This window comes from Parasteatoda tepidariorum, chromosome 4 (genome assembly GCF_982258835.1).
Source record: "Parasteatoda tepidariorum strain Cologne lab strain chromosome 4, Ptep-v5.0, whole genome shotgun sequence".
Taxonomy (NCBI): domain Eukaryota; kingdom Metazoa; phylum Arthropoda; class Arachnida; order Araneae; family Theridiidae; genus Parasteatoda; species Parasteatoda tepidariorum.
In genome coordinates, this window is record NC_141758.1 from 78,343,598 (window position 1) to 78,362,447 (window position 18,850).

General features: G+C 27.6%; 1 protein-coding gene across 18 annotated transcripts in view; it reads right to left on the bottom strand.

Moving 5' to 3' along the window:
* The window catches only part of LOC107446587 (piezo-type mechanosensitive ion channel component), a 125,449-nt gene that overhangs the window by 41,743 nt on the left and 64,856 nt on the right, over positions 1-18,850 (bottom strand). For 10 of the 18 annotated variants that reach the window (XM_087161407.1, XM_087161403.1, XM_087161406.1 and 7 more), the window contains 10 exons: positions 17,249-17,518; positions 15,888-16,035; positions 13,028-13,239; positions 10,254-10,402; positions 8,761-8,910; positions 5,647-5,873; positions 5,416-5,564; positions 3,405-3,578; positions 1,185-1,295; positions 868-1,068 (listed from right to left, as the gene is read on the bottom strand). In XM_087161407.1, coding sequence (XP_087017533.1) covers positions 868-1,068; positions 1,185-1,295; positions 3,405-3,578; positions 5,416-5,564; positions 5,647-5,873; positions 8,761-8,910; positions 10,254-10,402; positions 13,028-13,239; positions 15,888-16,035; positions 17,249-17,518 — 1,791 coding nt within the window. The remainder of the gene's footprint in view (positions 1-867; positions 1,069-1,184; positions 1,296-3,404; positions 3,579-5,415; positions 5,565-5,646; positions 5,874-8,760; positions 8,911-10,253; positions 10,403-13,027; positions 13,240-15,887; positions 16,036-17,248; positions 17,519-18,850) is intronic. The other 8 variants (XM_087161414.1, XM_087161411.1, XM_087161413.1 and 5 more) reach the window with 1 other exon arrangement.

Sequence of the window (18,850 nt, forward strand, 5' to 3'; positions counted from 1 at the left end):
TGATATAAATCATATTTATAAATACTGATGTATGATTCATTTATAAACAAAAAGAAATACCATTTGCAGAAGTCTAATCTTGTTAACTCACAAAAAAAGAAAATTCTGAATGCAATTTTATCTCTCACAATTAGATGTTACTGATTGCAACTTTTGCAAATAAAAAATTGAAAGAGAAAGTTAATTCTCAAGTGCCATGTTTACTGCTGCTAGAAATTTAATAAATGAAAATATAGAACTACAAGAAAATCTATAATATTTCTAACCTAGCTCAACTATATGATTTTGAAACTAAAAAACTGAATAACATTAAGAAAAAACAACAAATTAACTTTAGCTTCAACTAAAGCAAGAGTTCAAGATAAACAATTGCCTATATTACCTAGAGTTAAGATAAAATAATTTTACATGTGTATTAAAAAAATATGTCAACAGAATTTTCAACTGAACTTGCATGCTTCTTAAAAACAAACCAATTTCGTTCTATGGAAAAATCATTTATGAAGTAGAAAAATTTTCACTTAATTTTCCTACAAGCCGCATGGTTGGTTGGTTGGTGTCGTATCCTCTATAGAATCATATTTCATGGTGTGCTTGAATAGTTTTTGTTATTTCTATGGCATTAAAAGAATACAAATCCTCTTCTGTGGGGTAGTTTAAGAGGTGAAGGCCTGCAGCGACTGCAGGGCAGTTAAAAACATGATATGGTGTCAGTTCCACATTAAGACAGTTGCCACAGTTTTGATATTTTCTAGTCTTATCTGTAGAAATTTTCATGTTTTTATGATGTTTTTACAAGCCGCATCAAAAGAAGATTAAAATTTCCATTTTGAAAAAAAAAAACATAAAACAAGTAAAATTACATACCTCTAGACCAAATTTGTAGAAAAAATAATTCACTAGATATTTCAGGCACTCTCCAAGATTATCGTCAGCTGTTGCCCTAGTTGTAGATGGAAAAACAACACCTGGTTTTGGTGGAGGTTCATTTGTGTGTATCCTATTTACTTCCTGCCTAATTTTAACAACAGCTTGAATAGTCAAAACTAGTATTAATCCTATATACCCCTAGAAAATAACATTCTCTTTAAAAAATTGCAATAAAATGATTCAATTAAAAGATATCTTTTACATATTTCTAAAACATGTCTAGAAACTGATTAATATCTGAGAAAATAACATACTTTGCAATAGTCTGCCAAGTAAAGTGTGCGCTTGAATCCAATCCAGTCGTGGTTATCAATCGTTGTATTGAATGGATATGGAAGGTTAGACATATTTGCATAAGGCACATACTAGGTAATAAACAAAAAATATATCAGTTGAAAAATAAAATTTGATTAAAAAATATATATATAAACTAAAATTACCTCTTTTCAAAAAAAATTTTTTTTTTCTTTTGCTTGCTTTTTTTTTTTATTTAGTATCATTTTACATTGCATAAGTTTGACATCCAGGAATTTAGTATCAATTTAAAACATAACTAGGAGGCTTCGCCCCCTGCTCGCTGGCGCTCACCAACCCCCAGAACTGCTTTTGCAGTTCATTTCGGATTGCTTCGCAATCTGATGCTCGCTCATTGTATGCGTTCTTAACGTCTAGCTTTTGTATACTTTTTTGAACACTGAAGTTCCGAAAACTTTTCACTGTAGAAAAGTCTAAACCTGTGCATTTCAATATTAATTGCAAACAGTTCACATATTTTTCTTAATCACACTATTCTAAATTTCAGTTGTTGAGAAAAGTAACTGTTGTAAGTTTTGTTTTAAAGTCTTTCCCACCAGAGGGCTAAAACCATGTGTTGTAAAACAATATGAAATAATACTAAGCGCCGGATGTAAAGCATCAGCTTCGATTAAGATAATTTTGTGAGAATTTTTTTGATAATTCAGTGAGAATTCACCCGATTAGACATATGATGCTCACTGCGTGCTCTTGCGCACCAAAGCCTATCAATTAAAACGTATTAGCGTTTTATATAATACTATTTCAGTACTCATAACCAACCAACCGTTTTTTTCTCGATGACAATCGGAGATAGATAGACACATGATGCTCACTACGTGCTCTTGTGCGCCGAAGCCTATCAATTAAAACGTATTAGCGTTTTATCTAACATGGATTAGCCATATGATGCTCACTAAGTGCTCTTGCGCGCCGAATCCAATCAATTAAAAATGAAAACTGTTGCCAGCGCGAGAAAAGAAATATCATCGGTTTCATTGATACATACGTACGTATTAGCGTTTTATATAATATAGATAGATTTTGAAGCTTGCTTAAAAAACTTAGATTAAACCCTTCTATGAACCCCTCTAAATTTTAAATATGTATAACAGTCAGGACTTAAAGAACTAGAATTAAAGACTTAGAATGAAAACAAGATCACCTACATTGCTAACATCAAAAACTTAGCATGTGGATTGTTTTTATTTAGAACATATTAAGGTTCTCAAGATTGAAGTTTGCTTTGGATAAATTTTACATACAACATAATGAATGAGTATGTTTCATTTTCAACTGGCTTTTATATTTTACAAATGCATTAAATTTCATTTCTTATCAGATTATTAGTAATTCCGCTAGTTTGCAGCCAGGTCAGTAAACAATCTAGCAGCCTGGCTGCTAGTTTGCAGCCAGACTGCTAGATTGTTTACTGATATTTTTTAAATAATGTGAATCACCACATTTCACTTAAAAATGCACTTTAAGAGAACGATTTCAAATTTAAAGATAGTTTTAATTTATACTCAACTTCTTTTTAGAAATTTCTAATACTGTCTAGGACAACTTTTTTTAAGTCGATTTAAATAAAATTGTTCACAATATAATCAAGTAAAACTATTAGCAATTAATAAATGTTTCATTTTCCTCATAATTTTCAAGTCTTTTTAATTATTAATAAATTCCAACAGAAGAAATGTAGCATTTCTTTATCATAGGTTTTATTGCAAAAGAACTGTTTTGAAATTTAAAAAAAAATTATTGAGAAAAAAAAAAGTTTTTGACAGCAGAAAATTTTCCTTTGTTAGTGCTATAATTTTTATTTTATATATATGCTGATCTACTGATTATTTATTTAGAGAAGTGACTGAGATTAATAAATAATTATTGTCATGTAACATTCAACTAAAACTTTATAACAGTGATTTTTAGAAATAGATTTCTAAACTAATGGCTGCACTTTAAATCCCAAAGAAAACATTCACTACACACCATTGCAGCCAATGTTTACATTAACTGGTATTTATGTAGAATGCTGGTCATGAAACAAAAAGTAGTTTTCTAGTAATAAAGCATGAAATATATGAACTTATTTTAAAATTTCGTTTTTTAAATGTTTTATTTACTTGCTTCCATTAATACAAAGATTTGAACTCTTAAAAAAACAGAAAAATTCTTACTGTGCAATTGGTTTGCCAATTCAGGTAATCAACTATATTCAACTGATACATCATTTTAGAAAGCAAAAGAGTAGCTGCCCAAACTGATATACAATGTGAAAAGAAATTTTGTAGACTAGGTAGTGGTAGGGCAATTACAACAAAAACTACAAAGGCAAAGTGAATGGCACAAACCTGAAAAAAAGAAACTCATGAGTAATTATGAAAATTGTGTTTGCACCAAAGCATAAATGAAAGCATTTGTTTTTATGATAAAAGAATAAAAAATGATTCAGTTAAAGATTTTGTCTTAGATTCACAAATTTAGTAATATGAAGTATAATGTGAAGTATTTTCAAAAAGGAACACAATTGAAAATATTTTTGGATAAAATAAAAATATCTTTATAAATATTTCTCTAAATTTAATTCCCCCCCAAAAAGTAATTGTGCTAGACATTTCATATTAGTTTTAAGTAAGTCTCATTATTTCATGTAATAAATAATAGAAGACAAGAATCTGAAATTTCCGGCTAAATGAAAAAATTAGCTTAAAGGAAAAAAAGTTTAATGAAAAAATTAGTTAAGCAGCATTTAAAATGCACATAAACTGATCAAGAACTATAACATAAGAAACAAGAAAAATAATATATAAGAAACTCCATGCAGGATTATATAAGATAAATCTATTAAACATTTTAAAGTTGCTGAATTTGTAAACTCCCAATTATCAACTAATAATAAACTAAAAAGATTATTTTATTTATCTACAAAATATATTGAAATAATGAGAAATTCAGTAAGTTGTGATTTAAACATGATTAAATATTTTCCTCAACCAAATAAAAAAAAATATTATTTCAAGTGTACAGAGTACAAAAGGAAAAACGGACCATCCTGAATAACTTTTGATCTAATGATCGAATCTTCACGTTCTAGGACTCTATCTTAAAAAACTCTCAAGAAATGGCCAAATATGCAAAAAAAAAGTAACATTAATATTAAGGGGTCCAAAATTTTGGATCGCTGTCCCGACAAAACTGTTGTGACCGTATTTCCAGATTGCAGTTAACCCTTATATTTTGGGGGTCAGAAATCTGAATTCTTAAAAAAATGGTATGATTATAATTCAGAGAAAGTGCATTTTTGTGCCAAAGTTTTTGTTCGGAACTTAAAACATCATCTGCACTAATTAATTAACACATTTTAGGTCATCCCTTGAACAATTCAGATTAAACCATAGAACATAAAGATCCAATCATTAGATCAAATTTACTCAAAAGTTTAAAAGGTCCTTTTTTGGTGCACTGTACATTCCATTCCCGATTTCAGCTACATGTGAGGAGCTTTTTCATAAGGGTTTTTCATATCCTTCATATGTAGTTTTACTTTGCTATGTTTTTCAAATACTCATTAGTAAAATGTAACACTCTTAAACCCCATTGTTGTTAACCGTTTTCTGAATATCAATGTAAAAATTGCATAAGTACTTAAATGCATCTCTTACCGAAAAATCTTAGAAAATTGTTTATGTATTGCACCATTCTGACACAACTTATTAAATGTAACAATGTTAAATATTTATTGTCTGGTCATAGACAAACTGAATGTTAAGCTCCAATAGCTAGTAATTAACAATATTCAATAACAATCAATTAACTATGACTCAATAATTAAAGATCAGAATTTATGATCATAAATTAAAATAAGAATTCATATTCAGGCTGGACACAATGACAAAATTTATTTAGGATCTTTTTAATAAAAAACAAAAATTCCTATTTCAAAATTTAGTAGAATTTTTTAAAAGGTTATTTAATTTTCAAAATTATAGTTTTTGTATTTTCCCCTATACACATAAGAGAATTCTCTGCAATTTTATAGTAAAAATTCATTTAAAAACACTACATATTTTACAAGGAATTTTGACCAGGCTCTCAGCAATCCTGCGCTCAGGGACAATTGTCCCTGTCATCCCTTACATATGGAATTGATTCAGATTAATAATATAATTAGTCATGAAATACACTTACATCACAAGCAGCAAGAATAAAAGTAGATAGAAGAATGATCTTTATAATATGTATCTCTAAAATTCTCCATAAGATTTCTGATACATAAGTGAACCCTTGCCGAACTTCATGAAATATGCCATCCAAGCACAGCTTCACTGCCCTAAATTCTAAATTGGAAAAAGTAAATAAATAAATTTGCAAATACCTTGAAAATCAAGAAATAATAAATAAGCATATTATGTTCAATACCTCTTTCAGCGCGATTGCTTTCAAGTTCATCCTTGACGGAAGTAGGAGTCACAATTTCTGAGCCAGGAGTGGTAGCGATTGTATCCCTCCTCACAGGAGTGATGTCCAGATTTTTTGGTCGAATCGTTTCACTTTCAGGTTCTATTGTAATATGGGTTTCGGTACTGTCGTTGGGGATATTGGTAGCACAAGTAAGTTGTGTAGTATCTGCTAAGTTCTCACTAGATCTAACAAAGAATGCATAAAATGAAAAAGAAGACAATATTTCAACTTCAGAAATTTCGAAACTTACAGGAGATGAGTTCATTTTAACAACATATAAATAAAACCACATTGCACAAGGGAAATTAATAAAACTTATTGCATTACATTTAAATTATAAAATTGAATGGCTACAATATGAGGAAAAAAAATAGTGCATGGAATCCCTCCACGCGGAAGAAGTGAAACTTCGTAATGTGGAAATGAAAATAAGAAGGGGTAGAAATTGATTTTTAGTGAAATCATATTGTTTCTTTAAGACAAACTTTATTAACAATGCTTACAATTGATCGCATCTTTTAATTATCATTTTCAAGTAGGGAAATATCCAAATCTATAACATTTACAATGGGATTATGATAACTAAAGTAAGATACGAAATGTTTGAGTTCTATTTTTTCAATATTTCTTGCAAAAACTGCATCAATGGTAGTTCCCCCTTTGGTTGTTGGATCATTCCTACCATTTATCATTTCCAATCCAAATTTGTCTTTAAGGAAGGTTAATAATGTTTCAGCTTCAGGTAACGAGAAATTCACATTAAAATCTCCAGCAAGGATCACAGGCCGCTCACAATAATCAATTTCTTCACCAGTAACGTCTGCCAGAGCTTGTGAACCTACAGTGGATAGTGACAATAAAGATTTTGCAATAAATAATTTAATATCCCTCATGGCTGTATTTGGTGAAATATAAATGGCCATTAGAAAAGAGAAAACCTAACAATCAATTGATATTCACAAGAGACGTACCTTGACATAACCTTAAATCCGTCGCATTGTCCGTGGGATTGTTTTCACTCATTTTTTACTATTGTTATCCACTTAGTTTGAAAATAAAAAATGCTACGCTATTAAATTATATGTATATCAAATCAAACCAAAATATTAATAGAAAAATAAAACTATTATTATTTTTATGCTAGTGAGAACCAAAACAATATGGAAATGAATGAGGGAAAACTAGATCCTACCACGTGATTTCCCGGCCAATAAAAATTTGTTTCTTGCCATATGAGGATTTCACTTTATATTTCTTTCTCCAAGTAAAAATAGTTTAAGTCAGAAATGTTTTAATTAACAGTAGAAAGACTGAACTACTGAACATTGTATATTTAAAAAGACTGAAGGGGTCAGTTGAGCCATCCCACTATGTTTATACATAGATCATATAGACATCCTAAATCTTAAAATACAATCATAATTGATTTAATCAAAACATATTATAGACTTGATCACTGAAATTCTGTGGTAATTTATTAGATTTGGTTAAAAAAATATTTGATTACTTCAAATCTTCAATTAATTGTATACATTAGTTTATTTGATAATTAAGTTTCCTTTTATCTATGAATAAAATTATGGATACATTGAAATACTCTTGTCTTTTTAATGAATCTGGGGTACCTTATACCCCAAACTACCTGGGGTTATGGGATACCTACCAAAATACTTAAGTGGTCACTCTAGCCTCTCTAATCATTCTAGGTATAAGAATCTATACATACATTTTATAAGGCTTTTATATGATTAAATAACTTAAATTGGTTCAAATTATGAAAAGTTGAATATACTTTGCACTTTCAGTTATTTTTTTTTCGAATTACAGAGCAAAAAAAATCTGATAAATCAAATCGGCCTTATCCGTCTTTCTAGAGTTTAATAATTTTTTTTACTAAATATAATAAATAATTCAGTTAAAAATTAATAATGATTAGATTTCAGAAATACTTACATAGATTTGCTTTATTTTTAAAGAATAATGTAATTCTATTGGTCCCAACCAACAAGGGAAATATTTATAAAATATTTTTATAAAAATTTTACACAAACTTTTAGCTTTATAATATAGCTTAACTCTATAGAATAGTTCACAAACTCTACTTTGCATAATACTACTCTATGTATCTAAGCTAAATTATGTAACTATGCAATTAATAATAATATCTGATATCAATTGATTGCTAACATTCAAAAATTGTAATAAGTATGCCAACTTGTAATGATACAATTTCTTTATTACTAAGTACTTTAACTGTAGTTTTCCTTGGAAAAAGGATAGTTTTACAGTATTTTGTGTATTCTTTCAATTTAATTTAAAATAAGCTACATTTAAGTTACAAAGTAACATAACCTAATTTATGTTAATAAAGTTACATAAAACAATAAAATAAGCTGAAATAAAGCTAATTGTACAAACACTAACAACCAGAACTTAAAAAAAGTATAAAAAGAACGTCTTAATTTACTTACAGAACAAATAAATAACTGTATTTCTTTGGAAAAAATTTTAATGAAAAGAGGTCAATCAAAAATAGAGAAAACATTTAACAGAAAGAAAAGTGCGGTTAACATGCTCTGAAAATTAAGGAGAAATAAGACTAGATCATATTTTTTGTCATTTGAGATACTGTTCTTTATAAATTTACTCTTTTTACAAGTACAAACAGTTAAACCTTTATTTAAAAATTTTAAAATCTTGTGGAAATTCCACAGTCAAAATTAAAATCCGTAAAAACTACAAAAAACAAAAGTAGTTGGCATTATTTTTGAAATTTTAAAAAGTGTAGTTTTTTCTTAAAATTTTAGCTTTAAAAACTGAATATAATTTACACAAAAACATTTAAAAATTTATAAACTTTCAAAAAAATTTAAATTCTGTAATTTCGACAGAAATAAAACCCATATAAGTTGCATAGAATCCAAAGTAGTTAGCATAACCTTCGCCGTTATTAAATTTTTAAATAATCAGCTTATACTTTTAAAATTCACAAAAAATTACAAACTCAAACTGTCACAAAAATTTACATTTTTGGAAACAATAAAATTATATACAAGCTGATAAATGAACTACCTGTACTGCATATCGCTAATAAGAAGAAACTCTTTATGGAAATAATGAAGCTGTATTATGGTTATGATAAGGAAAAATGTAGGAGTCAAAAGCTTGACAAAAAGTGTGCCAGTATCAGAGTTGAACAACTCAAGACCCAAATCTTCTTGCCTGAAAAATACATATCATAAAATAATCAAATGTTTAATTTTATTTTACAGTGAAAAGCATTCCTATCCAATACAGACTAAAAAGATAACTCGAAAGAGCAAGAGTTTTCATATGTTGAGCACTTATCATAGACATTTTTTATAATCGATAACATTATAGCTTGATATTTTTCCTTAAAATATGCTAATATAAAAAGAATATTAGGATCTTCAGCATCACAGTTTGAGAAATTAAGAATGATTTTTTTTTTCTGTTTCTCTTTTCTTTTCAACTTGAGTTTCATCTTTATAGCTTTTAGTCAGTCTATTACTACTAATTTTCAATATTTCTGTCAATCACTATCATCAATATTCTAGTAACCACTTATTTACATTCTATTAATCACTTATCTATATTCTAGTAATCATTTATTGAACAAAAAATTTTTATAAGCAAAGATTCTGATTAACCTTTCCGTGTTTCGATTTTTGCATGCCAAACTTTCTCAGAAATGGGAAAATACGCAAAAAGCATTAAATATAGTTCGTTCACCAGGAGTTGGCACTTGGCTTCGCCTTCATCACGTGGTATCCGACGATACTATTTCGCTATTTTCGGGAGAAGGTTGTGAGCAATGCTGAACAAGGTTGCCATTTGGCGACCGTATGACAAAAATATTTATTTCATAATCTTTATCTGCATTTTCTTTTTACATTATATATTACATAAATTAAGTGAATAGTTGTCCTTTTGAAGACATTTTGGTGCTAGATATTTAATTAGCTACAGTAACGAAGGGTATAATAGAAGATGATAAAGCGTGAAATAAATGACTGAAAAAGAATTCACTGTTTGTGTTTGGTGCGCATTAAGTGTTGTCTTAATTTCAATCGCGGAGACGTTTCTCCTCTTACTCCCGCGCTGAAATGAACTCTTCGTATGAGGAGGTGGAGCCAAGTGCCAACTCCTGGTGAATGAACTATAACTAAAACGGGAGATAATTAACTTGTTAAGATTTTTACAAATTTCTGTCGGATGCTTTTTTTTTGCAGTTTTACAATTCAAGTTGGTTTTTTTTAAATCCTTAATAATTTTATCATCATTATTTTATAAGCACCTTTTCTGATTAAACATTTATTATTTTAAGAATAGCACCTATACCCAAAATTAAGGTACTGTGAAAAATTAAAATTTTCAGCATTCAAAATTTTTATCTATTTATATAGTCAATCTTTTACTTTAATTTCATAATACAAAACACATAGCATGTATTTCAATTAAAATTCTCAGAAATATAAAAAAAAAAATAATAATAAAGCCGTTAAATGACTTAATGACTATTTTTCCAACAAATTAAAACTTACATGCTTTTAGGGACATGGAGGTATCTCTCCCAATAATAATCAAAATCTTCAAATTGATAAGTATATATGAGTATAAGCACAAGCATTGAAAAAACAATAACAGTTAACCAAAATCCATACATGATCCTCCTCCACCAGTAATAGGAAAACTAAAAAAAGAAAAAAAATTTATAATATTTCTAATCACACTGTGATTATACATAAACTTTTGTATATAGTTTTGTATATAGTTGATTATATATAGTTTGAAACAACTAGAACAGTATTCAATAACTACAAAATAAAATATGTATGACTGAATAACTCTTGATGTATAAATCTTTATGAATAAATGAATGATAAATCTTTGAATGAATAAATCTTTGATGAGTATCACCGCAGGGCATATGCAAATGAGCATGTCACTAATACTAATATATAAACCTCCACCTCTCGGCATGGCATTAATGTGGCATTTATTTCATTTTTAATAGTGTGTAGAAACATTACGGAAACCCTTCACTAAAAAAAGGGAATACAATTTCTTCAATTTAACCTATGGAGATTTACATGGACTTTACTTTTTAATTAAGTTACTAAGTATAATTATTCAAGTAGCTTTAAGTATAATTGAATAAATCTTGATGTAAAGTATGATTACAGAATGTGTCATTGTAGGGTGTATGCAAATGAGCACGTCATTGATGCTAATATATAAGTACCAACATGTAAACATAGTATTAATGTGACATTCATTTATTTTTGAAAAATGTGTAGAAAAAGCTGATTGGAGAATTATATTGACAAAATTTCCTTTTTAATTAAGTAACTAATTAAAAGTTATAAACAATAATTGTTTTATTTATATGCACAGAAATGTGTTTGTTTGAACTAGTTAACAAGTTTTAAATGTTAATGTTGTATAAATTTTTAAGCGTGAACTTTGAAAAGTTTTAAAAATGCGCACAATCTAATTAAAATTCAGTGTATAGGTTCATTGTAGCACATTTCAACAAAAAAAATCGAACAAAAAGTATCAAAAATATTAAAATACTTAATTAATGCGGAAATTGCATTTATATGATTCTCAGCAGCTTAATATAAAAAAGTAGATAGTAAGCTTTTATTAATAGTGATAAGATCTATCAAGGACATCATTATTTTTGCATGACTGATAAACCAAATCCAAACTGCACAGTCCTCAAATGAAAATTTTTAGATCACTCCATATATGAAATAATCATAAGATAAATTTTCAGTAGTAATTTTATAATTTAATCAGTAATCACTGCAATTTTATAATTTAATCAGTTAACTGTGAAACCAAAAAGACTCTCCAGTTATCAGTTAAACATCAAAATTTAAGTTGAACATCGCTTAAATCAAGGATTTTTTCAGTTTTGTCAGATTCACGTTTTCGTGAATTGACCGTATTAAGTGTTATTTAGTATTTAAAGTCACATTGACTGACAAGGAACCAATATGACTCTCCTAACACTGATGAATAATCATTGTATCAGAAAAGTAGCAATTTGTAAGATTTCACAGAGTATAAGCATTAAAATGTGTCAATTAATTCAATTATTTCTCAAGGAACCATTCATTATAAATGATAGATGCTGGAAAACGACAAATGTGGGTCAACAAAATATCCAGTGGTAACGTGAAAATGTATGAAAAGTGATAAAGTAATAAACTCAAAAATAAATAGATTTATAATTAGTTTTAAAAATTTTGTATTGAAAAAATTATGTACTTAATACACAATTCTGTACTTAAGAAGGAATAAGAACATGTTTACTTCTTAAAAATATCTGGAAATTTAGGTTTGAACACACTCTTTTCTTCTTAGCGCAAATAATAAATTTTTGACATTTATAACAGATAGCTCTTCATTTCCTATAAGTTCATATGAATGCAGAGAGTTCTTTATTATTTCAATGGCTTGGAGGACTTCTGCAAATATTTTCATTGGTTTTGGCCAAGTTCACTTTCTCCATCATTATGTCATTATCAGTCATCATTATGTCAGTTTTGCAATCATTTCTTGAACACCAGAAGTTTCGACATTTTCATGAACTAATACATAAACATAAAAAAAGAGGTTGAAGGCGTTTTTCTGAACTGCAACAAATCCTCATATTCTTTTTTTCTAATTAGCATCATAAATTTCTGTTTTTCTTCTCAAAACATATTAACTTCAATATTTTTAGAAAATATCAGTAAATTCTTGAAACGATAAAGGTGGGAATCTGCTAGTTTCAAAAACGATTTAATTGGATGTTTTTAACTTTATAAGAATAGCATTTGTGAATGGACAGTTCAAATAAGACAATATAAACAGAAAATGACAGATATGGGAACAATGCATCAAGGTTTGACTATATATGTACAAATATATATAGCCAAGCAAACTTAATTGGTGGGTTTTTATAGTTATCATTTCTCAAAATTAAATGTGCAATTTTTTAAAGCATTATCTCTCTTGATATACAAATATTTTAATATTTTTAATCATTCAAGAGTTATGACTGAGTATAATATACAGGATTTTCCTGAAATCACTTTCTCATTTATTATTAAGAAATAAAAATAAAAAATTCAAAATAGAAACCAGATGAAAAGTTTGAAAAAATAAACAGAACTAATACTTTAGGGGTTAAAAGTTTAAAAAAACAAACTAAATGAAGAGCATAATGTAAAAATTTAATAAGAGGTATAATAAATAATATAAGTAGCAAAAAACACTACCTAAGATATGAGTTCATTAAATGTTTTTATGATTGAATATTTACCTGGAACATCAAAATGAAAAACAAGAACAGGAACATGTAGACGATACGATACACAACTACTACTTGTCCTCCCAAAGAAATTACCATTAACATGCATGCAACAATCCATATCCAATATTTAGTCAGTAAGTTTGATACTGATTCAGCAATTATGCGTATATAAGGATTAGGAGAAGTAGTAGATGGTACAATACTAAAATGCCTCTTAATGGCTGAAATAAAAATTTATGAATTAGTTTAAATAAGTTAAAGCACATAAAAGTACATTTATCGTCACATTTATGTTGAAATAATGTAGAAAAAACTTTGATATACATTAAGAATAAACAAGATAAATAAATAAATAACATTTAAGAATAAAAAAAAAATTAAATTTATATTAAAAATATGTAAAATAAAAATCTTGATTGATTTGGAATCTTTATAATATACCAATATCAAAAAAGTTTCTCCTGCCTACACCAAAAAACAATTTTTGTTTTAAAAACACATTGGCATGAACTTGAATTTTCAACAATTAAAATTTTAACTGAACAATAGCAAAAGCAAGCAAACAAACAAATATGAATAAACCTAAATTTCTTAACTCAAATGTAGATTGTATTGAGTTGAGACTCACTTATATAATGATTTTATAGGTATTTTTACGAGTTGTTCCAGAGATAAAATAATTATTGAAATGATTTTTTTTTCTTAATTAATCAAAAACATAAATGTAATCTTTTTTAATAACATAAATACAATAAATAGTTTTAAAGAACAAAATATGTAAAGTTTAGAATGTAAAGTAACAGATGAATTTTTATTATATGAAATGTAACAATTAGATCCTTTGAAAATACATATATTTTTATATAAATGCATACATTGAATTTTGAACCAAATCTTTAGGATATGTCTAACCGTTTCAAAATAAGAGTCAAGTCTTCATGTAGACATCTAATATTGGTTGGAAATTCAAAATATATATATTTATTTATGAAAAGTAAGATTTTCATGTAAATTAAGGAGGATCAGTTACATTTCACATGCAAAGTTTTATGCTATTACCACGAAACCTCTGGAGCCTGACCACTCCCTGTTCCACAGTAAAATGGTCATTAATAAAGATTGGTCATTCTTAGGGGTTAACTCCGTTGACTTCAAAATGCTATCCAAGGTACATGATCTTTAGCAAACGAATTTAATTTTAGTTAGAGCCATTTTCTTGGTGCGGAAATGATACTTGTGTTGGCGTAATGAAAACCATTTCAATGAATAAAATATAACGTCAATAAAAGTTATCAGTACAGATACAAATGATAGAGCTATATGAAATAAATAAACAATTCTATTTTTTTATTAAGTTTGCATTTAATTTCCTTTTATAAAAATTAGTTAGCTTTAAAAGAAGAGAAGATATGTTTGTTTGAGATACTTAGTTTTTTTTCTAAAATAACCTTTTTTATAATTTAAAACTTCTAAAATTTAACTTTTGCACTAAAATTAAACAATTAATAGCATCTAGTGCACTCTAACTGCAACATGAGGTTACAAATCTCCTTCAGGGATTGTCAAAAAAAGCTCTATACGTAAGAGTCCCACAAAATATTTTATAATCTATTTATTTGTTTTGCTAATATTTTTTCGTGTTTTCTTATTTGACCTATTGGCACTTGGTACAGAGGTTTTCTCAGTTGCTGAAAGAGGTTTTCTTCAACACAAAATACATGGAGAAAATTTCATGCCTCACAAAATAATGAATTTATTTTAAAAATTATTTAAAAAATGGCTTCATTTTAAAGAAAATAATTTTAAATGGCAGAATACAAAATTCTGATGCAATTTGTCTAGTAGTTCTTGGGAAATAAAAGTTTAAATATATAACTGTTTGAAATGAAATTCCTCAAATTTTACTGATTTTATTCGAACATTGTAGTAGGGCACTGGACCCATGTTCAAGGTGTGGGTTCGATCCCCATCGACCGAAGACTCCTCATGTAGTAAATGGTGACTTGGGCACGTTAAATCAGTCTAGTCACAAAGTCCTCCATGTTCCCAGAACAAATCATACCTCTGGGGGTACTGATCCAGGAGTTTCCTTGTTTTCTGGATTAGTTCAAAATTACAAGGCTACAGAGTTGAACATTAGTTGTTGTAAACCCAAAATTGGGTCGGCTGTTCAACAACAGTTATAAAATAAAATAAAACATTGTACTTTGGTTGTAAATAGAGGAGGTCGCTACATAGAGCTGGCCATTCCTGGAAGTTTCACTGTATTACTTTAATTTCTAAACTTTACACTTTGTACTTGAAAACAAAATTTTGTTTAACACTTATACTTTTAAAAAAACATTTGAATTTTTTGTTTTAGAGTTAAAAAAAAATTACTCTTTAAGCCTATCCTGGGAGCCCTACACATTTTTCAACTGGACTAAAATTATTTTAGGTAAATATGGGACCAAGATAATAATTTCTGTCAACTTAAAGTTTTAAATTTTAAAAAAAATTCTGTTTTTTTTTGTCGAACATCCTGCCTGACAGCTAAAGCAGTCAGTTGACCAAAATGTAATTTTAAAAATTTAAAGTTATACAAAAATTATAGCATGACACAAATGTTTTTATTTAGAAAAGAAAAATGAAGCAAAAGGATTGAAAAAGTGCAACACATAATATTTTTTTTTGAATATGAAGAGAATTAATTAATTTGTCTCCTGCTAGCCTTTACACATTTATTAATAGTTACCACACAAAAAGAAAGAAAAAAAATAGAAAATGAAATTTATCAAATAAAAATAAAAATGTGAAATAGAACAAGCGGTAAATGAAATTTAAAAAAAAGTATATGGGGTTTTTTATCCAGACAAACATGTACACATACATGGCCGAGGACATGCAGGAGTGGCAGTGTTATAAGTAATGTTAAAAGATTCCATCGTCAGACCTTCAGCTATATTCCTCTGGTTTTCATGATGGTACTCTTCAAAAAATTGTCTCATGGTGAACCAAAACATGATGGTATACAGAATCTAAAATGGTTTCAAAGTATTTCAAAATCAAATGGAAAAATTAAAAATTTGTTGTTATAATAATTAAGTATATATAAAAAATATCCTTCTTTTAAAGGATTGAACTAAATATAAAAATAAAGCAAAAAGTAAAAAAACTTGAAAAAAGCACACATGAAAGTACAGAAATGGACATACTATAGTTTCGGTTCTTGTTTGCGGAACCAAAGCTATAGTATGTCCGTTTCTGTACTTTTATTTTCATTATTTATTATTTACCTTATTCTGCAATTATCTCCATATTTTTGAAAAATTAATTACTGACTAAACTGCAAACTCTTAATAGGGAAATTATTTTAAAAATGGTTTCATTTAAAGTAAGTAATTTTAAATGACAAAATACAAAATTCTGATAAAATTTGACAAGTTGTTCTTGAAAAATAAAAGTTTAAAAAGACGATTATTTGAAATTAATTTCCTTATATTCGACTGAGTTTGTTCAAATTTTGGCATTTAAAATTATATATGTGTAATTCGTATACCGTACAACTCAAAAGTTAATTGACTAAAATAAAAATATATAATATGTATTTAAAAACCATTTTTAACATGAAATTATCTTTAGAAAAACAAGTTTTAGAACTGTACAAAAAAGTTTTTGATTCCTTTAAATAATTCTGAGATATAGCGGAATATGCACACAAGAAAAGGAAATTAACATTAAGAGGTTCAAACTTTTAAATTCACTTCTGACTAAACTACTGTGACCATATGTTGCAACTATCAAATTGCATCTACACTCAATACTTTAAGGATAAAGAGAAAAAAACAGAATATTAAGAATAAAACTGTATATGAGACAAAGTTACATATTTTTTTTCTGATTCCGTAACTTAAAATATCACTTGCAGAAATTAGTACATACATCCCTTTGTTAGAGTTACATGCTATATTGAAAAAATTCAATCAGTAGATGAATTTTATTTTTCATTTTGTTCTCTGTACATGCATTTTTAACAACCTGAGAATAAATCTAAACTTTTTCTTAGCTTTAACCTAGAGTTTTTCCTGCGACAAACAACAAAAATGTTTTTTTTAAATATTGTTAGGGAGAATTATGAACAATTTCACCAGCAGTCAGAATGTTTGGAGATGAAAAAAAATAATGAATATAAAAAGATGAATAGTCAATAATAAAAATGTATTATTGATTATTGCAAATCCTTAAAATTACCTTAATCGCCAGTGGCTGATAAGCCGTATCACCATATTTGATTAATCCAATTTGTGCTATGTTTTTGTTAGTTATTGAAAAGTCTGGGAGCTCCTCATTTGTTAAGTTCAGTCCAAAAATGTATTGCAAAATCAGTAGAGCTTCAGCATAAAAAACTAAAGCTGGAGAGGATCTTAAGCAAGCGTATCGAGAATTAGGACACATCCAGACGATACAGGACCACAAAAGCAATACAAAAGTCAACCAACTGTGGTAAGTTATACTCCAAGTCTAAAAAATAAAAAAACACACATTTAAAAAAAATGGTGTCTGTAAATCATTACACATTTCAAAATGCAATATTCCATGGAATATGTAGTTTAATCTAGAATATTTAATATTGAGAAAATAAACTCTAAATTAGCAATTCTAAAGTTTTTAAATTTTATTTTAAATTAAATATACTAAAAAAGATCACAATGAAGTTAACGAAAAAGTAAGAATGTAGATTTTGAGTAGAGCAGACACAATTTCTGGCAATCTAAGCCAGTTTCTGTCTATGATAATCTATTCAGATCATTGCAGAATGACAAAACTTTTTTATTACAACTTTTCTTAACTTGGAACTTTTTATTCAAAAAGTAAAAGTATAATTTCCTTCATACAAGAAATAAAAGTTTAGCATTTTAATTGAACCAGTTTAGAATAAATATAGTGGTTTAACAATTGCATATTTAAATATAGCGTATGCAAAAATTTTAACAGGCCAAATCAAGTTATATTTAAAAATAGTCAATAACAAACATAGCAATAGAGAATATTACATAACACATAAAATAGAATAATTTTAATATAGAAAAACATATGTAAATATATTTCTAATTTTATAATATTTACAAATAATTTTTCGACAAACACAGTTCTATACATAAATGAGGGAAAATTACCTAGTAAACATATAATCCCTTGGCAAGAAAATAATACTATAAAATTTTGTAAAATGGTATTATAAGTAGGGCCCTATAAATTTTATGCAATGATACAGAAAAACCGCAGTATTTAAAGCTGTTCAAATATCCATTGACTAACCATACAATTATTATTTTTCATCAAAACATCTCAATTTACTTTAACTTGTTTTTATGATTTTTTGTCCCTTGCAATTGTAAGAATCTTTTTTGCAACTTAACCTTGATTAGCCCCATATAAACAAAATGATTTGAACCCATCAAGATAGTGATGAGGACTGTTTACTCAAGTGCATTTCAGAAAAAAGTGAGCTATATTTTAGAATGTTCTAAACTGGACCTAATCAGAATCTGGAATTCAGAGGAGTCTTAAAGATATTTCCAGAAGTTTACATAAAATAAGAAGGAAAGTGATCTGTTTGCTGTCTAATTTAGACTAATAAAAATCTGTATCCTGTTATGACCGAATAATTATGAAACTAAGACAAAGATTCTGAGATAATTTTGCTTCACATTGACTTATTTAAATAATCACTGTGGTGTTAAACATTCATATAAATTACCTCATTAGTTAAAATATTTACTGAAATAATTGAAAACACTAAAAAGACTGAAACTTAGTATATACCTATATTGCCCAAAAGCAGTCAAAATG